The sequence below is a fragment of the Siniperca chuatsi genome, linkage group LG11 (genome assembly GCF_020085105.1).
Source record: "Siniperca chuatsi isolate FFG_IHB_CAS linkage group LG11, ASM2008510v1, whole genome shotgun sequence".
NCBI classification, from domain to species: Eukaryota; Metazoa; Chordata; class Actinopteri; order Centrarchiformes; family Sinipercidae; genus Siniperca; species Siniperca chuatsi.
In genome coordinates, this window is record NC_058052.1 from 10733650 (window position 1) to 10755230 (window position 21581).

The following is a 21581-nucleotide window of genomic DNA, read 5'->3' on the forward strand; positions in this document are numbered from 1 at the left end:
TTTGCAGTTCATTGTGTAGTAGATGCTAATTTGTGCCTGTCAAATTAGCTGTGAATATGTTTTCTAATTAAAGCAGAAGAATGGAGAAAAAAAATGTGACTCCTGGTTACAACGAGCAGCTCTATTGACCTAGTTTGTGCTTTTATCTGGGACAGTTTGTGTTTGGAATCATATTTGCTCAAATCAGAATTCCTTCCTTGCGTACAGGTAAGACATGCTTCAAAAGCAGCGGTGAGTGATACTGAGATCTGCTGATATGAAGCAGCATGCAGTTGCTATAGAACATAGCAAAATGGCCCTATCACAGTTAATTTGACTCAGGTATATTTATTGAAAATCCTGCTAAAATGGCTGTAAGATTTGCAGACACAGATAGTCCAGTAGCATTATATTGCAGTGGTTGAAAAATTGCACCAAGATTTTTTTGACTCAGCAAGCTATCTATTTGCGACAAAGCAGGCAACCTGAACCATAAAACTTTTTTATTAGTTTCTGTACTCCACCTTTTATCCCAGAGTCACAGCAGAGTACACTATTAACCTCTGAGCTTATTGAGAAGCATGCGAGAGGCTGCTAAAGATTAGGTGAGTGTGTATTCGATGGAGCATATTTAAAGGGTTCAGTTAAGGTGGAAGAGACCAGAAGGTAGACAGTGGATCTGTTTACTGCCTTGAGGTTTTGTGGTTATGCACTAGCACTTCCCATTTAACTGCATGATCTAGAGCTCTGCTGACGACACCACTCACGCAAACCCAGATCCGTGCCTCACTGCCCTCTGCACACACAGGACTCACACACTGAAGTGCACACAAGCCATTTTTATGAATGCTGTGCAAATATATGGACACACTGAGACAAGAGGCTGGTTTCACCATTCCTTTTCACTGTGTGTGTGTGTGTGTGTGTGTCTGTGCTGGCTTCTTACCGCAGTGCCACGATCCATAAACTGTGCCAGTCACACTCTCCGGCTAGGGTTCTGTTATCAATATTTTCTTGCTGCGAATATACACAGCAGTGGACCCACTGCATTGTCATTGGCTGAGGAAAAAATGAGGTTGCTGTGGGGGTTAAGAGTTCAAAGGGCAGACAGGAAGTGGGTGCTCCCACAGTGACAATTCAGACATGTGTTTGATGGGCCAGCCTAATGCTGTGGACCAGCAGTTCATAATGACCTGCCATCTCCACACAGTATGGGGAGCCCTTCCACTGAGATTTATGACCCGTGTTGTGGTTACTACTGGGACGACTTTCAGCAGCACTCCTGACAAACTCCAAGTCATAGGCTACTCTTTTGGCTTCAGTGTTTATTCTCATTAACTGGGTCATTGCAAACCTTCAAGGCTTATCTTTACTACTACAAAAAATATATATTAAGGTTCTCTGAAAAATTAAAGCTCAAAGATCATTGCACTATTTTGTCTAATGTGATGGGATCCTTGGAGATGTGGTCTGTTTTGTCCTTGAGGAAAAATTGATTCATGAAATTCTCTAGGGGGCACACACCGGCGAACACTAAAGAGAGGACGGCAAAGTCAGAAACCCATTAAATATACATTCAAAGATACAAATACACATGTACACACTCAGTCAGTATTGAAGAAACTGATAATGATCTTCTGATAATACTAATTGTTGGCTCTCCCACTGCTTCCCTAAAGGCAGAAATGTGTTGATCCACAACAAGATAGCCAGACTGAGCCCAGGGCAGGCACAAACAGCAAGGAGAGCTAGTTTATAATTAATACACACACTATAAAATATGCATTATGGGGTGGATGTGGCCAAATATGGATTTCTGTTTTGATTTTCACTCAGGATAATTGAAGCACTTCTCAGGCAAGTCATACTGAATAGGAGACAAGCTCACAGCCTTTGGTGCCAAGAGTGTAGGGCTGCTCTGTGTGCTGCTGCAGGTTGGCTTCTCTACCAGCTGTTTCTTATTTGTCTCATGCATGAAGACGGATTGTTAAAGCAAGTCCCCATCCATTTGGGATTTTAATGTCTTCCTTGATATGTATCGCTGTGGGCCGAGCTCACTGACTCTGTAGGTTACAGATATGTTGTGTGCATAAGCGGCACAGTGTGCTTTAAGATAAACTGCCAAAACATGTTTTATGACATTCTGATCATTAAAGGAGAAGATGCAGGGAGAGGAGAAATGAAAAGACATAAAGCAGCGTTTTCACCCCTCCCTACTCCCATATTTATCAAATCCACCACAGAGATGAGATGACTGTCTAACGCTCTTCATCTCCCAGTGGGCTATTGCCGTGATCACACCAAGTCACATGAAGTTAGAAAGCATCTAACATCTCAACCCCCATACTACCCCATTCACCACTACCACTACCCCACATTACACACATACACACACAGGAGAGTTGTGTCAGACTGATTAGGAACCACATCTCCAATCTCTGATTAGGTGTGGAGTAAATGAAGCACCCCCCTCAGGTATGCATTTCCATAATGTCAGGTAATTAAACCCCAGTGTTTTAATAGCTCAGGAATAGGAAGACTCCCCAGGAGACTAGACAATGATGATAGACTTTGCTGAAAACTAGCATACTATTAGCTTGCTTTGCAGTGCTAACTGGCATTGACACTATTACTTTCATTGTACTGATAATAGATAAACGACAACAAGCTTAATGTATTTACATCATAAGAAAAGTTACATATACTGCCATGCATTTCTTATACGGCATGTTTCTAAGGATTTACCCTAAAACATTGGGTATCTCTGGTAATAAAGCCTGTACTCTTTTAATACATTTATCCATGCTTTTGAGGAAAACAAAAAACATGTTCTGGAAATACACATTTGAGTTGTGTGCTTGCTGTTGATAGCTGACAGATTCCAGAGCTAAACAAAGGCTGGGAGAGCACACTTGCGTCTTTTTCATCATAGAAAAACCTGGAGAGGTGCTATTGTAAACATGACAGTGGATTGTCAGTACATCCCTGTTTGAGTTGCTGTTTCTTGTGTGTGTGTATGTTATGCTCATACTGTATGCACACACACACACACACACACACACACACACACACACACACACACACACACACATCCACACAACAAAAGCCCTTTGATGAAACAAATTCTGCAGTGGGAGAGCTTTCTTTGTCCCTGTGCCCACTCTTATGTGTGGTGCTCAAATGAGAACAATGCAAAGCCATAATGGTGCCACAGAACGGTGTGGAAACTGAGTGAACTCCAGAGTTCCCCTTCTACACGTAATCAGGAAAAAATAATAACAACAGCCATAGGACTGTGCTGTGATTGGAGAGCTCTCCCTGATACCACATGTTCATTATCTGTTGCTTGTGCACCAAAATGTTTTCGAGAAGTAATAAGCTTTTAATGGCGTAGTGTTCACTGCTAATGATAGCCAACGCTGTAGCTGGAACCGAAGATCATTAAAGGCATGTTGCAATGTATGATTCTTCCAATGCCCGCTGTATGAACTACACTTCAAACGCATAGGCTACCTACTTTCAGTAACATCCAAATTAACAGATGTACTTTAAATCCCCTCTAATCTTTCTCCTCTCATGTGCAACGGATGTCTCCAAATGACAGCAAAATGAAAATAGGTTCATTTTTAATGATACACTCTCCACTTATATAGCACTCTGACGTTACCTTCTGTTGAACTAAACCATAGTCAGTGTTGGAGATTCACATGAACACCACCGGGCGTGGTCATACTATGAGTGTTTGTGAACTAAACTGTCTTAAAGCTGATAACAGAATAACAGTGAGCTAGGTTTTACGCTGAGGGTGTTCTACGTATCTATGTCACGCTTGAGAACGAAGTCTCACTCTTTAAGATTGCAAGTCTTGCACTGGAGAGCTCCTCTCCGCTCATGTTAGGAAACAACCAGACCCCACAGCCATGGTCAGATTTCACCATGGATTCCCCTGTACAGCAGTAGATACAACTGTCTCAAACTCCAGGCCGCTGTTGAACCACGTGTTGTCATATTGCCAAGGAAGAAATCTGCCAAGGAGTGTACATGGAAATTAGCTGTTGACTGAATCACATGTTTGTTGCCAACTTGCTAATTTAATATTCAAAGAAAAACAGTGCCACACACAGTGATCACTTTTGTCTATTGGAGATAAACAAACTATTGGATGACTTTCTTGTTACTTGTTCCATTTGGATGACTATGGTGTTGTTTGAAACTACCATAAAAATGCAAAATCTTGTGTTGCTAGGTACAGCTATTCAAATGTGTGATTACAGGTTTAGCTGAGAAAGTGATACATAAAATCTGTAACATAACTGCATGATCATTCAAGCCAATTTCAGGCTTTTCTTGGCACTTTTTATCAACCGGTTTTCTTTTAAGACTGTTTTCATGAATCATTCTGTTCTGTTCTCAATTTCCGTGAAATTATTCAGTAGTAGTTCTGTTCATTCGATCATATAAATGACGCTTTTAGTAATTATATGAGTTTAGATTATAAAATAGGTACTTATGAAAAATTACACTTATGCAGTTAGAATCCAAACTTTAATTTCCAAATATTGCTGACTCTATTGAATGATCCATATTTGCTTTCTCTTTGAAGTTTATTGACTCATTTTTTTTCTCTTTCTTTTCAGCAAACTCCACTCTTCTGGGAGGAGGCGGAGGTGAGTGAACACCTTTTGTTTTTCATTATATCATCTCATTGTTTGTTCCTATGGTATTAAAGCAATTAAAGTTGCACTCATTAGATCCATCATATTGGCACACCTGTGTTCTTCTGTGGGTTCATGGCAGACTTTAGTGTCTATTTCGCTCCATGTGTCTTTGTTAAATACGGCTGAATGTAAGGCCAAAACATTAGAGCGTATTGCAGCGCAACCTTGCACTGTGCCACTCTGAGAGACGGTCATTATTTTAGCGGCCTGCCGAAGAACATTATCATCAAAGCAACGGAGGAAATCTGAGGCAGCCGACCGTGGTGTGGGAATAATGGGTTGGGAACTCCAGTAGAATGCTACTGCCCAATCTGTTCTTCTTTTCTGAAATTTGACTTCAACAGTGACATGATTGAAATAATCATTCTTCACCACAGTAAGATGAGGTTGGGGTAAAATGCACCCAGTTAGATGTGGAATGGTAATTTTTACTCCAAAGGGGAATTTTTGATGATATGTTATATGGAATGGTATGACAATGAAATAAGGTCAATGCTTCAGGCTTATCTGTTTATCCATCTGTGTTGGTTGTCACTTTGAATGTGTCACTGCCTCCTGACAGTCGTCAGGGTGATCCCAACCAGTATTAGGCATTAGTACATCTTATCTATCTAATATATCTTATATGATATATCTAATCTAATTTATTTATCTATAAAAATGTTCTTATATAGTGTGTATGTTGTAGGTCTCTATTTTAGTTCATATTTTTTAGCTTTCTTTAATGAAACTAATAAACAAGACCTTCACTGACATTTACAGTGTGCCAGATATTTTTAGTTTATCCACAGTGCATGTGTATATGTTCTGTTTTAATTTCAGAATCAGAAATACTTTATTGATCCCCGAGGGGTTACTCTTTGTTTAGTTGTAGTAGTGTTTTTTTTGTAATCATAGAACTGAAAAAATAGATAATGATGTGGGTGACTTGTTAAAATGTTATACTGTTGTCATTTTATCAGTCCAGAAGTGCAGGATGGCACTTCTTTCTGTATTTATTTATTAAGATTTGAACACCTGGCATGAAATACGAGTCATCAGGGGCAATGGATGTGTACAAAGCAACATCAAAGAAATTGCATAGTTAACTGCTCAGTGCGCATGGTGTCCATTAGAGAGTACACAGAGCTGTTGAAATCTTATTCACATCCAATCATGCAGCCTGGAGTGGCCCTCATCTTGTCTGATACATGGTTAAGACTGCAAACTTGCAAACCGTTGCTTCATAGCAGTGCAGCATCCCAATCTGTATCAGTGACATGGAGAGGCCCTCAGCGCACAACCATCTAAAGAACTTCTGTGATTGAGATCAGAGGTCACCAACATGCACCCCAAAAAAAAAAAAAAAAGCAGGCTATACTGTATTCCTGATTGGTGTCTGTCTCTGCTGCAGTTGACTCTCAGTATTCATTTGCCCGTAAAGAGAAACAATAGAAACAATTTTCTTTGCTATTATGTTTTCATTATTGTTATTTTGTGGCAAATCACCTTTTCACAGTTCTCCCAATCTCAGAACACGCAAGCCTTGTTGATTGATCCAGGTTCTTCTTCAAATAATAATAGGTGTTAGAGTATTACAGATTGCTCAGATTCACACTATAACACTGCAGCAACAAAAACGAAGTCGAATTTGCGGCCGTCAACACTGAAACATGAGATCTTATGTGTCAATTAATGTCATACTTTGCAAGAAAACATTTCAGCTGATTGTGACCTGCAGCTGTGCTTATTAACTCCAGAGGAATTCTAATTGTAGCTAGTGCCAATTTTTGAGAGCAAAGCCTCCTTTCATTCTTAATTGACTTCCAGCGATGCTATTCCTGCCAAGTTACTGGCATAAGATACAAGGTCAATTTACTGTAAAATGCTAAGACTCACATTTTCTCGTGTTAAAAATGACCACAACAAGAATGTTATTATATTATTTCTCATGTGTGCATTCTTGTGAAACTTGTTTTTATTATTTTGGCCATGCTAAAAAATGAGGAGATGATTATAACCAGGGAGAGATTACCATTATCTACCAGAGAGCTGAAAATGTTATTTTCCCCCAAAAACAAAGCTCTACACCATTTGTCTTTTATCTGTAATAGGCCAAGAGGGGTTTTATCTTCCAGTGCCTTTATCACTAGAAGGTGGCTGCTAAACCTGCAAAACTGTTCTCACCCTGGCCCTCCCTCTACCTCTGTCTGTGGTTTGGCATATGAAGACCTCCTGCCTTGGTGGCAGCGAGGATCGATGTGAAGAGGAGATGTGCTCTCATATAGGGCCTGCCTTATCTCCCAGCTGTCTTCTCAGCGCTCTGCAGAGAGGCAGCTGCACAACAGGATGATCCATCATGCTGGCCTCACGCACCTGAGCCTTTAGTTCTCACAGCTCTGGAGGTGGGCCTCCCGCCAGTGTGTGAAAACTGGACGAAGTCTTTACTTTATGTATGAAAAGTTAGTTTGCCACCTACACACTTTTAGAAGTTCTCCTGGCTTTACATGGTTTTAGGAATTTCTGTTATTCCCCTATATGTGTAGGTATCTTTTGAGAGAAAATTTTCACCTCTCTGCATATCTTCTCATTAATTCAAGTGTGATATGTGGTCACAGCGAAGCCTTATGTTAGTGATTGTTTTGTTGGCTTGCAGCCAGTGCAGTGTGAATAGGGTGGAAATAACTAAAAATAAAGCTCTGGGTGAGATTTGTCCTTTCCCCAAAAACACACATTATTATATTTCTAGCATTAGTTATGGAGACAAAAAAAAACCTCCAGAAAAGATTCTTATGCCCTGATGCTCTATTAAATACTTAGAAATCACTGATGGGAATTCTCTCTGGGTTGTATGTCTTCAGTATTATGTACACAATGGGGTTAACCAAAATAGCGCTGTTATCTACGTTAGACATGTTGGTCTCACTGGGATTCCATACATACATAGAGGGAAATAACAATGATCTCTGATAATAGCACGCTAAATGAGGCCTCTGTGAATAGAGGGTAATTATGAATGGTACCAGGTTGCTCGTGTGATGTGTGTCACAGCATGGCTGGATGTTGGCACAGTCTTAAAAGAACTGACCCAATGTAAACATCCTGTTGTCTATCTCTCCGTTTCCCCCCATTTGTCACTTTGTCACACACCCACTGACACAGGCACACACACTAACACAAGGATGCAAGTGCACACTGAGCCATGTAATGATACCATGACACACTGTATAGCCAGAGAGAGGGAGCTCCACTTGCCTTTTATGTCTCCATCCAGGAGGAGAATTGGCTCATTAGCATTCTAACCAGAACCGTTGCCCATTTAGCACTAGGCTTTAACTAGACCACCCAAACAAATCGTTCTTCTCAGTTTGGGCCTCCTTTCTCTGCTCCAGTCAAGCAGCGGGGCACATGCATGGTTGTTTTGTACGTCCTGACTCGGGCTAATTTGGCCACGGGCTGCTAACGCTCACTGAACTCAACAGCCTTTGTCATTTCTTACATAACATAGGCTGTAGTGCTGTGTGCCCCCAGCTCTCCTCCCTCATAAGTTTCCTAAACAGTGGTATGAGTCATGGCAAGTACCAACACATTCTAATATAGGGGACTAATTATGCTTGCTGTGATTATGCCTGGCTGTGGTGGTGCTCATGTGGTTCTTTGCCCTTCTCTGCAACTAAAGATGTCATCAGATGTAGACTCACAATGACATGACAAGGCAATACTTAGTGGCTCTGCTGAGAAAATCATGTGCATACAAAGGCCTGTAAATTACAAATCTAATTAACAGAAGGGGTATACTGTCCCAGCTCTGACCTGTGGGTGAAATGTGAGAACATCTGCTTTTAGTAAATTTATCTGACGACAGAAGCACAACATCAGCATTGCAATTTCAGCAGAAGTATGCAGTAACTGCAGGACTGGCTCTTACAACTGAGTGTTCCAGCATGCTTAAGAAAAGAAAATGTATCCAGTTTCGGACATGTTTGGATAATCCTTTATCAAGATTCCTAAGTGCTTCACCGTGCTTATCTCTTTCTCCGTGCGTTATGCAAAGAGCTCTGTTTTCTTTTCCTGTCACCTCCAGGTGAACCATTATCCTCTGTCTGGGTCCTGCCTGAGGGTTGTTTATTGAGTAGATTGGAGAGGACCGGGGCATGGTTCTCTGTGCTAGAGGAGGGGTGTAGGTCGAGATACAGAATGGTGTTGTGTGGTTTGGGCTAGATGGCCTTATGTCCCTGTCGCAACTGCCTGAGCTCTCTGGAAGCCCCAGAACTCCCTTATATGATTAATCACTCAAAGATGACATATTATTCTCATAACTCACAGATTGCACACTATGCTTGACTGATGGTCCCCAGTTCACAGATGGTAGTATCAGCCATTAGCATAACTTACGACAGACAGCGTATTTCCCAGTGGAATAGCCTAAATAATGTAAAATGATAAATTGAATGCAAAGAATCCTCAGTTAGCGCGGTACCCTCTGGATTTATTATCCCCTCATATTTAGCGGGCAGTTAGTTACACTCTGATCTAGGTCCACCTTGTATTTGTGTTGTAATGTTCCATGTGCTTTTTAAAGTGTGTTTGAGACAACACTGATATAAACGCGTGTCTGCCCTCGTCTTCGGGATTAGCCTGCTGTTAACAACTATTTATGAGGTAAACTCACAGCATGAGGACATTTGTATTCCTTCTTTTTCTTGGTTTATGTGGTTTAAATTAAATATATATACCTCTCATTTCAGTAGGTTGTGTTCAGGACAGGGTTTTGCATTCGTACTTTTCTTGCTTGCTTTTCATAGCGCCATCCAAATATGGGAGTGCCCTCTTGCATAAGCTTGAGCCAGTGATATTCATTTAAATAATTAAAATAAAAAAATCCTTATTTGAATTGGCCTGGTTGTTGCATAAGCATAGAAGTCATTTTGCAAATTGCACTTACTTAGTAAAATTATAAAACAACTTTACGCTACACATCCCAAGTGTAATGCACTTCTAAGTGAGTTTATGCATTAACGCTGCACTGCATGCTACCACTCAAGTGTTGCCTTGCCTTTATTAAATGTGTAACCCAGTATACTGACTACATAATATGCAAGAAAGCCACAACACTGCACTTGACTCCATTGGCAAGTAGATCTAATTATTGTTTGTATCAACAAAGTTTATTACAGGAAAAGTATGATCTATAATATCTGTGTAGTAGTCACTTGCCTTTAAGTATTTTTAATGGAAGGTGGTGAAAAGTGACCATTACTATATATACAACTATGTCAAGCACAGTGACATCTCAGTGGAAACATCAGTCTTTATATTGAAAAATTATCATGTGAGATCTACCCCCATGCTGTCAGATCATGTCAGCCAATTATTACAGAGATGACGTAATTTAGAAGGCATTCAAACTGAAATTAGCAGGACAAGGTCATTGTGTGGACTGCAGTTTGCGGTACCCAAAATACTGATGGAAATTGCATTTCAGTGTGAAAGCTCTCTCTAATGCCATCTCTGGCTCCCTCCTGCCACCAGTCACCATGAACACCCTCTCCTCCTCCTCCTCCAATCAGCAATGATGGATGGACTAATTGATGCAGAATGATTGGACCATTCATTTTAGCCTACAACAGTGGATTCCATATTTAGGATTAGCATTGCATTATAATGGGAAGGGAAGAAGAAATGGTTTGGGAGTCAATGAACACTAGAGGGAAAGAGGGACAGCGTTCAGAAGAGTTATAAAAAATGTAGACAAAAGGAGGGAGAGAAAAAAACATACGGCGAGAGCAGTGGTAACAGGACTGGTCAGTTGTGTAATGTTAAGCTTATGAGACATAAGAAAGTGTTCCAAGGGATTTATGGAGAGGTGGGTATCTGCGAATAAGAGCAAGCAAGAGGGGCATATAGCTGCCACGTGTCCTGGTATGCCTTTTGTAGCCTATGAATCATTCATCTCTGTCCCCATGTATAAATCAAGCTGCCGGCCGTCGCCTGCGGCAGTCATGTCATTAGCTAGTTGACGGCATCACTTGATCTCTGGCACTGCAGTGCGGGTGAGGGAAAGGGCCTAACTTTAAACAGCACACATATCAGCATATCAAACTGTATGGCGCTTTCTGTGTCTGGCTGTGGTGTAGCAAGCTTTGTGGAGCTAACCAGGACCACACAGACACACTTGCTCAAAGAGACGTTTCTTCTCTGACACTCACAGTTGCATTTTGCTATCAAATTGACAGTTTTCTGGAAACCATACTAGAGTGTGTGTGTGTAATGAAGAACTTTGAGAAAGTGTCTGTATAATGCACATTGTATTTTGTTTGTTGATTGTACTTGACAGCTGGATTTTCCTGTATGTGTAAAACAGATGTTTTTTTAACACTATCATTTGATTGAATTATTGATAATGTATATTGTGCTTTTGTTTTTTTGAACACATAAGTTGACTTCAAGGATTTGTTGACAGGATAAATGTAATTTTATTTCTTTTTCTGAAGCCTTAAGAAGCAGTGCATTTAAAAGGATGAGAGACTGAGGGGAAAATGGGGTTGTATCTCTGTGATGGAGAATTGCACCAGATATTCTCAGTACCCTCCTCACCTATTTTCAGGATAATTTTCAGACTGACACAGAGTCTCACTGCCTTTTGCCACTGAGGGGTCATTTGAGGTGGAGGACTTCACTCTTCCAGAATCTCTAACATTGTATATTGAACAGGAGGACTGAGAAAGTCTGGTGCCTTATCAGTTTGAAATGCTAGCTCTGCCAGATGCAGCTCAAAACCTCGGGGCAGTAGCCAAGCCTAGAGGCAGCTGAGGCTAGGGAGTCTCTGAGTGCTGTTACACTTTGGCTTACAGTCCTGGTAAAAATACAGTCTTTAAAATTATCATAAACTATTGTATAAGTAATTCTTGTTGTTTTGAAAGTTTTGGTATGTATGTTTTTGCATGCATTTTTCTGCTTTTGCAGTTTTAGAAGGAAACAAGAATATGCAAGCATATAGTAGGCCATCTTGACTTCATCAGAATCATTTAGTTGAAAATAAATATATGTGATATTGTAGTCGGGTCCTCTCCTTCCCTCAGGGTTGCTGCTGTAAACATATTGCAGCTGCTTGTTTTCCTGTGTGTTTGACCTCTGCATTCTCTCTCTCTCCCTTTTTTGTGCTCTCTTTCTCGCTCTCTCTGAGAGGAAACGAATGTGGCCTTTGACTTCAATCAGGGGACAGGAAGAGTGATATTCTGCAATCCCACAGCATATTGTACCCCCTTAAGTATATTTCAACCACTTAGTAATTCACATGCTCTCGTGCAACAAAGGACTTGCATTCTGTCTCCCCTCATTTTACATAAAGAGAGAATACCACCACATAACAGGGCTTGAGAAGTGGGCAAGAAAGTGTCAATTTAGTTCTCTTCCACACTGCATCACACACGACCTCCCCTGCACCCCAAACTCCCCCCTGTGCACCAGCATTTCTGGGTCAGTTGTTGAGATTTTAGACAACTCAAAGCATTACCAACCCCAATGTCAGAGCACATTTGTGTCCTGCACGGGCTTCATTGTGGCTGTTTTGGGGGTAGATCCTGCACGCGGTCTGTCCATTTTCTTTTGCATGCATGAGTCTGTGTGTATTATGCGTCCATGTGACTGCATGTCTGCATGCCAGTGTGTGTGAGTGTGAACGTGATTGTGTACGCATTTGCCTGTGTGATGGCATGTCTGTGTGTCTGTCTGAATTTGCAAGTGTGTGTGAGTGTGTGTGTGTGTGTGTGTGTGTGTGTGTGTGTGTGGGGATTCTTATTCTGGGATAACTGGATGCTGAGTTGTCTTGTCAGTTGACTCAGTGGTCAGTTTTGGTCCCGCTGCCCCCAGCAATGCAGGATGGAGTGATGAGATCTGACAGACGGGGACAGTTCTTAGCAGGGCACTACCCCATCCCATAGTCTCACCAATCATGACAAGGCTACTACAAGGACATCACAAGAGGCTCCGAGAGCTTAGCCACATGCTCACAAATGATTCAGAGACAGTTGCCATGCCAATATACCAATCATATGAAACCCCATTATTTTCAAAACGTTTACTTGGATAGCACACTGCAGAAATTCTTGCAAAGTATGTATTAGGAAGACAGGACACTTCCAATAACAGACAGATGGGACAAAAGGTAAACAGAAATTGAAAAATACACATTCCACCATTTAACAAGTTCAGGTTTTCTGGTTTACAACCTGAACTAAGCACCAAGACTGAGAAGTTTAGTATCAAAACTACTGGTTCTGTTTGCTTTGCTTGGAAGTTTATTAGAATTTAATTCCTTTGCAAAGGGGTTCCCTCCATGTCATCTACTCTATATCTAATAGTGGTGAAGGTAATTGAGAAGCCAGTGGAGATCAATGGAAGAAATTAGCAGGACATTGCCATTAAGCAGAGCCATTAAATCAAACAGCCACCAGGCAGGCAGAATAACCTTGTCCTAACAGCCATTTAGTTTAGACAAACTAATAGTTTTACTGTTTTTATATGAATACCATATGCAGTACATACACATATTACCAGTATTTTATTAAATGACGTGTGCTAGAGTTGACCACTGTGGTTTTCAGTATACAAGTACTCTGCTGTACTGAGCCTGGGTATGGAATGGTTCAGTATGGCACAGGATTGTTCTTTTTTGGTGTCCAGCTGCAATTTTGAACATATGAGACCACACACAGTTGGTTGGAGGAAAGCTACACTGACTGTTATGTTTTGTTTAATCACAATAGTTACTAAATTACTCTCCAATTTGAGACATTAATGTACCATGCACCATTCTGGTATGTTATCTATAGTTGGCTCATGGGTCTTTACCATACTGCCTGCTTTACAGCAGAGGTACACGTGCGCACTGCAGGGCTCTCGGGGTTTTGTGCTGTCTAAACAGTACATGCCATAATTCCACTAACCACTAAGCATCACAAAAGCCTAAATGAACAAACACAGAGTGCTGATTGCTCTCAAGTACCCAATGTTTACAATAGCGTTGGGGCGATATATAGATCTGAGGTTTGAGTATGTGACAGTGCACTGGAAATAATGGGTCTGTGAACTAGCTGTGGGCGTAGAGGAAGGATAATATTCACGTGAGCATCTCTAAAGAGCTGGTTGGTGGTGATTAGTGGCACTTCTTTGACACTTTCTGTGAAGAGACTGACCTGCTACGGTGGCCTTTTGCCAACTAGTAACAAACTGTCAAGCTTTCTGCATCTCTCATGGGGCAGCCTAGTTAGCTGTGTCTGACAGGCCGCTTGCCTACAAGTGAGGTTTCAGCCCAGGGAGGGCAGAGCAAGCTCCAGAGGAAAGCTGTCATCTTTTTGTCAGACCACAGGGAAGAGGAGGAGTTTGTCTCTCTCTCAATTCCTCAGTCTCTCTCTCACCCTCTCTATCTTTCTCTATGTGTCAGGCTGTTCCCCTGGTGCAGATCTTCACTTTCCCATTGCCTGTTATGCTCCTCTCAGCCTGGCTGTGCAGAATAAACAGGCGGGTGTCAGAGGATGAAACGGCAAAAGTCCCCTAGGAGCTGGGCCCATCGTTGCGTTAACCCCCTCACTGTTGCCTCCTGAGGGCCACAGCAGCCATCCCAGTATGTTAGCTGAGAGTGACACCGAGACAGCCAGCTGGACTGAGGTGAAAGCTGCTCCATGTGTCCTTCCTTAGGGAGAGATGAGCGTTTATACTGCAGGGATGATGCCCACCACTCCACCTAATCCTCTTTTCCCAGACACTTCATTATCACCCGCACACTGCCACCACAGTACGTTTGTGCAGACAGATCTCTGAGGATAGCCACCAAATCTCATGTAAAGGTGGAGAGAGAGGAAGGACTATTGAAGAAGAGGGAAAAAGGTGAGGAAAAATGAGGGAGGAGGAAGAATGACAGAGGGATACACGGAGTAAAAAGTGTGGTGGAGGTGTAGAACAGATGTCAGACGTAGTGGGTGGTAGTGAGAAGAAAACAGTTTGCGTAATGTCTTCTTATTCTCCTTTGCATATTCATGTATTTTCACTACAGAAGCAAGTTGCAGGCAAAACTGAAAAGGAGTCGGGGGGAAGCAGGTGCTTTCTTCATCAAACACCACACAACGAATATAATACACAGGCAAAGTTTTGTTGATTGTCCAGCTTAATAGTTAAATAATGAGCATGTTTTGTAGGGTGGAAAATAATGCCAATTTTAGTTAAAACAATTATACTAAATATGCCATCTATGTGTTTCAGATATACAAACCAATTAATATTGGTATATGCATTCCTTTCTGTGTTGGGCATGTGCAGGAGTGTCTGCTGGGAAGAAGATTTATTTCTGAGTGGAAGAGTGCAGCAAAGCTATTTGAGCCCACTGAAACATGTTGGCTCTCTGCTGTGAGACTCGCATTAGCACATGCCATAATTGATGGAGGAGCATACTTAGCAGTAATAATGGGCATTATAGGGGGTGGTATCAAGACATTATTTTCAGAAAGCTCTAATTAAGCTTTCTGCTGTGGCTTTGGCGTAGCACTGACTGTCCAGTATCATCGGGAATGATTTCTAAGCTTCTGATAAACACACTGCTTGCCAATCAGTTTGTTCTGGGCCTCCCAGGCGCAGGAAGAATAAACAAGTTCATCAAACAGTGAGAGACAGCGCTCTTCTCCACTGACTCTAGTCCTGGCCCTGATGAAACGGCAGTCAGCTCAGTACCATAGGGAGCCATTGTGTTTACAGTCGGTGGGTGGATGGATTGCTGCTAGCTAGGGGAGATTAGACCTTTGAGACCAGCTGGGACATTCCCACCACCAGCCAGCTCCACGTGTGAAATTGCAAACAAGACCTTGTCCCTTCCCCTCAACCTCCACGGCTGTTGGAGTGATCAACACCACACTGACACTTTCCCAAGGCTCTTCAATCATCAGAGTATTGGGGGGGTTGGTGGCTCAAATAAAGAGAGACTGTATACATGTGGGCGTGTGACTGTGTTGGTGGTGGAGGTACGACAAGGCACACACAGCTGGAGTGCTGATCTTTGATTGTATCTAAAGTGTGTGTCTGTTTGACCACCCCCAAAGGTCAAGATGTGGGTGGGTTAGGGGTAAAGCAGAGGAAACAGTTGACCTTGATAGCATTTCTCCAACAACTTTACCTTCACCTCCCAAGTTAATTTCCTCTGGATATGCCCCAAAGATTGTGCACACGTGCCATTCCACAGTAGCTGTTTTCAGACACAGTGTTCTTTACACTACATAAAAAAGTAAGCCTGAAGGATCAGAATACTGCAGGATCGAGTGTGAATGTGAGCCTCAGCTGACAGCCCCTGGAACGTGTTTCTCCCCCATCGGTGGGCAGCGGAGAAAACCTCACCAAGCGTGACAATAACAGAATGCCAAAACATGGATTGGACCAAATGAGCTGTGAACGCAAACAAAGTAGCGAATTTGTTCTGTGGCGTTTGGGGTGGACATGTGTCCCCTCAGCATGTTAAATACTGCACACGGTCTTACTGACAGACAGGCAGGCAGTGAAAAAGGAAGAATAATTAAGGAGAGATAAAAGACAAGACAGAAAGACAGAAGGTAAAGAGAGCAAAACAAAGCAGTAATGACAATGTCAGCTCAAGGATGTGTACGTTAATTGTTCCAGTGCTGCAGTGTTTGAAAGCGCTTGTTTGGGTATGCTATTCGTCTGGAGCCCACCTGAGATTTGTCATGCCTTATGGTAAATTTTTGAAGCGCGAGCTACGCCAGTGGAATGGTTGTTCTGTTTTGCTGTCCCCCTGAGAATCTGTCTTTTTTCGTCTGTTTATAACTTCATATTAACTCATGAGTATTAATATAAGTTTGTGTCTGACTTATCTTTGGGTGTTTCTATGTGCTCTACATGTTATTCCTGGACTAGGCAGGATGCCGACAATGTCTCTGCAATCCTGAGTCTGGCGCAGCTGTTAAATGTTTTATTTACTGAGCCTTGATGAGATAAGAGCCGAGTGTTTTGGAATGTCTGTCTGAGGACATCAGCATGCCTCTCCGCGTGTGTATGCTTCTTTTAAGTGCTGATTGGTCATTTGGCATCCGTCCCCCAACACCTAAATGGACTCTTAGAGCAACTCGGAAAGGCCATAAACATAAGCAGCCGATGGCAGGGCTAGTTTGAAAGGAAAAGAAACAATCCTAATAATACACAACTCTTTTGAATCGTTCCACTGGGCTACTCTACAAATGGATTTTCAAACTTTTAAGTGTGTTGCTGTTTAGCTAGAAGCTTTTCATTTTGTAGGGCTGGACTGTTGTGTATATTACATTGTTTTACTCTCTCTCTCTTCCTCCATGTCAGGCTGACCTGTTAAGGAATCAAAAGGGCCAAACTGCATGGAAAATGGATGTGTGCTGGGTGGCTTGTTAATTCCCCGGCGTGCCTCCTGAGGTGAATCGCTCTCGATGCGGACGCTGCCTTTGATCATTCACAAAGCATGTCGCAGCAAGGTCTGCACCGGCACCCAACAGATGGTCATTAAATCATGCGTTTTATTTTACTGGAGCTTTTTACATTCCTGCAAGATCTGTGTGCTTTTATTGCTGCCATTTAGGATGGCTACCATGCTGATTAGAAACATGCAGAGGCTTTTTGTGAGTATGCCAATAGACCTGATGGAAAAACAATGTGCGTACTAACATTGCATTTATTCTAACTCAACACTCTTTCCCCTTTGCAGGGTTTATTTTACTCTCGGAGCACACAGAGGCGTAGGTGTTAGACAGGATTAGCCTGTGAATTTTTATTGATTACCGGAGGTGCTCTTAGTACTTTAGTATGAATTCTTAACAATTTTTTTCTTCAGTACAGATGGAAATGTGTTTAACGTGTACACTTAATGTAAGTGTAGTGTGGTCTGCTCTGAAAAGGGCCACAGTTTCAATACAATCGATCCATACAGAACCTAGTTCATCATCTGGGCAATAATGGCAGATTTCTCACCTCAAGTCAACTGTGCTCCAAAAGCTTGTTAATCTTAGTGTCAGTCACTGTCATGGAGAAATAAATGCCTAATTACCTTTGCATGATTGGCTACGGAGCAGAATAGGAAATCCACCCTAATGATACATGTCATCTGGTAGACATTTAAATTGCTGACCTCCGCCGTCTACCTCAGTAAGGCAAGAAACAAATGATCAAATCTCCTCAAGTCGATTATGGTTTGGGTCTGTAGGCATAGAAGTGGAAAGCTTGAGAGTACAAGTAGGACACTCATAGGAGATAATGAAACTGAGACAGTGGGTTTTTGGTTTAGAGGGATTTTGCTGCTTATAGGATGAAACTTGGTCTTTCCAATAGGGTTCTTTAACAAAGCTGTTTATCTTAGCATATATCCAAAGATTTGTTTTTATCTGCTCCTGAGTGTCATAACAAAGCAAAATTGTTGACTCCCTTTTTCAGACTTCTATTCACTTTTTTGATATAAGCTATTTAAAATATTTTGCATGGGCTGTTTGTAACCACGGTTTATAACCATCTGTTTATATTCTTGCTCATTTAAAGCAGAAACACGTGTGCCTCCTTCCTTTAACCGCTCCAGTTTGAATATGCATTAATTTGCATCAAATGTAAATCTTTATTGCCGTTCAAACTGCTGCAACTGAAAAGTTCTGAAGCAAACACCAACACAAACTCCTACATCAAATCATATTGTTGTTATTTTGTAGCACGAATTGAGCTGCACCATATAACCTTTGTGACTTCTTTTATATTAACGGGCTAGATGAGGGACAAAGGCTGTGTATTATATTGGCATTGGGGCCAAAGTTCCTGACATGGCAATTTGCTGTCTTTTCTTTTGAGTGAGTGGTGACAATAGGCCGCTGTAGGCTCATTCGGGTCCCCGTGTACTGCAGTGTGAAAGCGGCTTGGCTTTTTGCCCCTAGGGTCAGTGCAGGGATCTCAAACACCACGACTGATGAGCACTAATCTGGCCTCCTCTGCAAACACAGGCCTTTCTCTGTAACCTTCAAGCCGTGAAACACAATTTACAGAGGTGGCGGGTGTCCGAGGGGACAATGATGTCAACAAGCAAATGGGGGAGGGGTTTCAGAGTGTACACAACACACAGTCAGAGCATTTACATGCACTGTAGCAATCTGATTTCAACGGTAATCAGATTTTAATAATATCAATGTAAATGACAGACCTTTTCCCCCCTATTTTTCAGGTTAGGGTATTAGGGAGTAACTTGGATATACCATGAACAGATTATTGTTGGAGAAACCTGCTTATTTGGCCATACACTCTTAACTGTTCACATTTTCCTGTAAAAGATCTAGGATATGGAAAGTGCTGTGGTGTTGGAATGTAGCTTTGTTGTAGATACCTTATTGTATCTTGTTTGGCAATAATCATTTAGCAGTTATCAGTAATTTACTAAAATAAATTTGCTACATAGGACAGAAGGTGACTGATGACTCATGCAGTCCAATACAACAGCCCTGCAATGAATACCAGTTTGTAAATTTGATCCAGTTGTGTTTGTCCAGTTGTTTTTAAACTGTCACAAAGATGTTGATTCATCTCTGTTTCTGAAAACAGTCCAAATGCACTGTAATGAAACTCCATAGTTCTATTTTTCCCCCAAATATCTGTTAATTAAAGTAATACATATAACCTTTATAAATATGCATAGTTTAAATGCAAACTATTACGTGTTTGGAGAAGAATTAATTAAAGATAAAAATACTCATGTTCTAGGTTTTACTATTGTGGTGCCAACAAATAATCTTCAACATGCTATCAGAAGTTTAATTCTGACCATGACTGTTTTGTCTTTTTCATAGTAACCATTTTGGTTAGGGCTTTGTGTTAACTCCTTATTTGATATTCATGGAAATGTCTGCACCTGCATATATCAGTTAGGAGCAGCACTCCTTCGTGCAGCTAATACTGAAGTTGATTAAAGAATTTAAATGGTCCATTTAACCCCTAACACAGACGAGGCCTACCTGTCTGATAGTACCATTACTATATAATTCCTGCAGGCAGCAGCTCGAATTGATCCCCTTTCAGCCATCAGGAAGTTTTAGTGCTGCTATGTGTGCGCTCAAAGCCCAGTTTAATAAAGCTAGCCGGTCACGAGCCGTTAAAGCAAAGAAGAACAATAAATAAACAGACCTGCTCTGTCCTGCTCTATTCCTTCCTCCCACTTCCTTCTCCACCACACCTCCGTCCAACCACATGGTGAATGTGTTCCACGCAGAGAGTCCAGCATCTCGTCATGACTGGCTTACAGCTGGAGGCAGGCACTGAACCTCTTAGTGCTAACATTCAGATAGCACAGCAGGATGCTCACCCTTTAAGAGGACTTGATTGTCTTCCATGAGAAACAGAAACACATTTTATTATAATGTTGTTTTTAAAAAAATCTAAAATGGCATGCTGCATAGAACATCAATGTTTTTATTATTATGCATAAGCAGGGTTGGTAGGAATGTTTTATGAGACTGCCGCCACAACACAGGCTACCAGCAAGGCAGATTGATGTTTAGGGGCCTGGCCGATGGAGATATGAGTTTATCTGCTGCAGGCTGGGATATGAAATCTAATCACATGAGTGCCAGGTGAGGAAGTGCAGCCACAGATGAGCCACTAATGCACACCATCACACTTGTATTCAACAAATGGCGAGGAATTTCTCTCTGCAGGGTTGAGACAGGCGATAAGACAGCTTTAGACAAGAACTCTCTCGCTCCATAGATCTGTCTTTTAGGGAGAGCAAAGAGAAATAGAATGAAAGGAGACGGTGAGAAAGCATTGGAGAGAGAAGGACTGAGAGAAGGTTAGCTGTGAATGTTAAAGAATGATCTGAAATAAGAGCACTTAAAATACTCTCAGTAGCCCAAAATAATGAATCTTCTTGGCCTATTCTTTGCATTGTTGATTCTCCACACTGTGATTGGAACGCTGACCTGATGATCTGTTTTTATTTCTCTGCGCTGGGCTGTGGTCAGTGAGTGGCTTTCAAAATCACACTATGTAAGATAAGGGAGAGTTATAAAACACTTTTCATTGTTGAATAATACATTTTGTTTTGCATAGTACATCCTCCCAACACACACAAAGCCCCCTATACATATGTGTTAACCCAAGGTTCACCCACAGCTCAGCATCACTGCAGCTGGCAGGGCTTCAGTATTGTGCACTTCAGTTGTATTGACAGACACCACAAATGAGATTTTAGTACTCTTCAATCTCTCAAGTACTAGTCTAGCCTACTCTTATATTATTTGAATCAAACAATGGGAAAGATCTCAATTTTTTCACATCACCTGCATGCTGTGCTACATTTTTATTTAGGGCATTCACTTCTTAGGCTAAAGGAATTGTTTGGATTTTTGATACAATGTGATGGTTAACTGACTGGTAGCTATATTAGTACGTGAACATGAGCTCATGCAGGTAGTTCTGTGGTTGCAGGTAATCTTGCAGGCAGCTAGGGGCTTTTCAGACAGAAATGAGCAGCAGCACACAGGGACGAGTAACAAAAACCAGCCACAAAAGTCGCAACACACACAGATATACACAAAGAGGTGTTTATTTATCTTCTAACTTATAAATGGAGTATAAATGGAAATTATTGTTGCTACTAACTCCGATTGTTGGCCTGTGCAGTATGTAGACCACCACATGATTCCTCTGGTACACATGGAGCCACCAGCTGCTTTAGCTAGCAGGAGGGAGTATTCATGGCGAGGTTCACGAGCTATCCTCTCAATATCCCATCACACTCTGCACAGGAGACCTGACCAACCAGTGAGAGATGCAGTGCAGTGCCAAAGACATGATCCCTAGCTGGCTTCCCACCCACAAATAATGCCAACTGTGTTTCAACGGAGCAAGCTAGAG

General features: G+C 41.7%; 1 protein-coding gene across 5 annotated transcripts in view; it reads left to right on the forward strand.

Annotated features, from left to right (window-relative positions):
* macrod2 (mono-ADP ribosylhydrolase 2) overlaps positions 1-21581 on the forward strand; it is a 390748-nt gene that overhangs the window by 110408 nt on the left and 258759 nt on the right. For all 5 annotated transcript variants that reach the window (XM_044213250.1, XM_044213245.1, XM_044213249.1 and 2 more), the window contains exon 4: positions 4617-4646. In XM_044213250.1, the coding sequence (XP_044069185.1) occupies positions 4617-4646 (30 nt within the window). The remainder of the gene's footprint in view (positions 1-4616; positions 4647-21581) is intronic.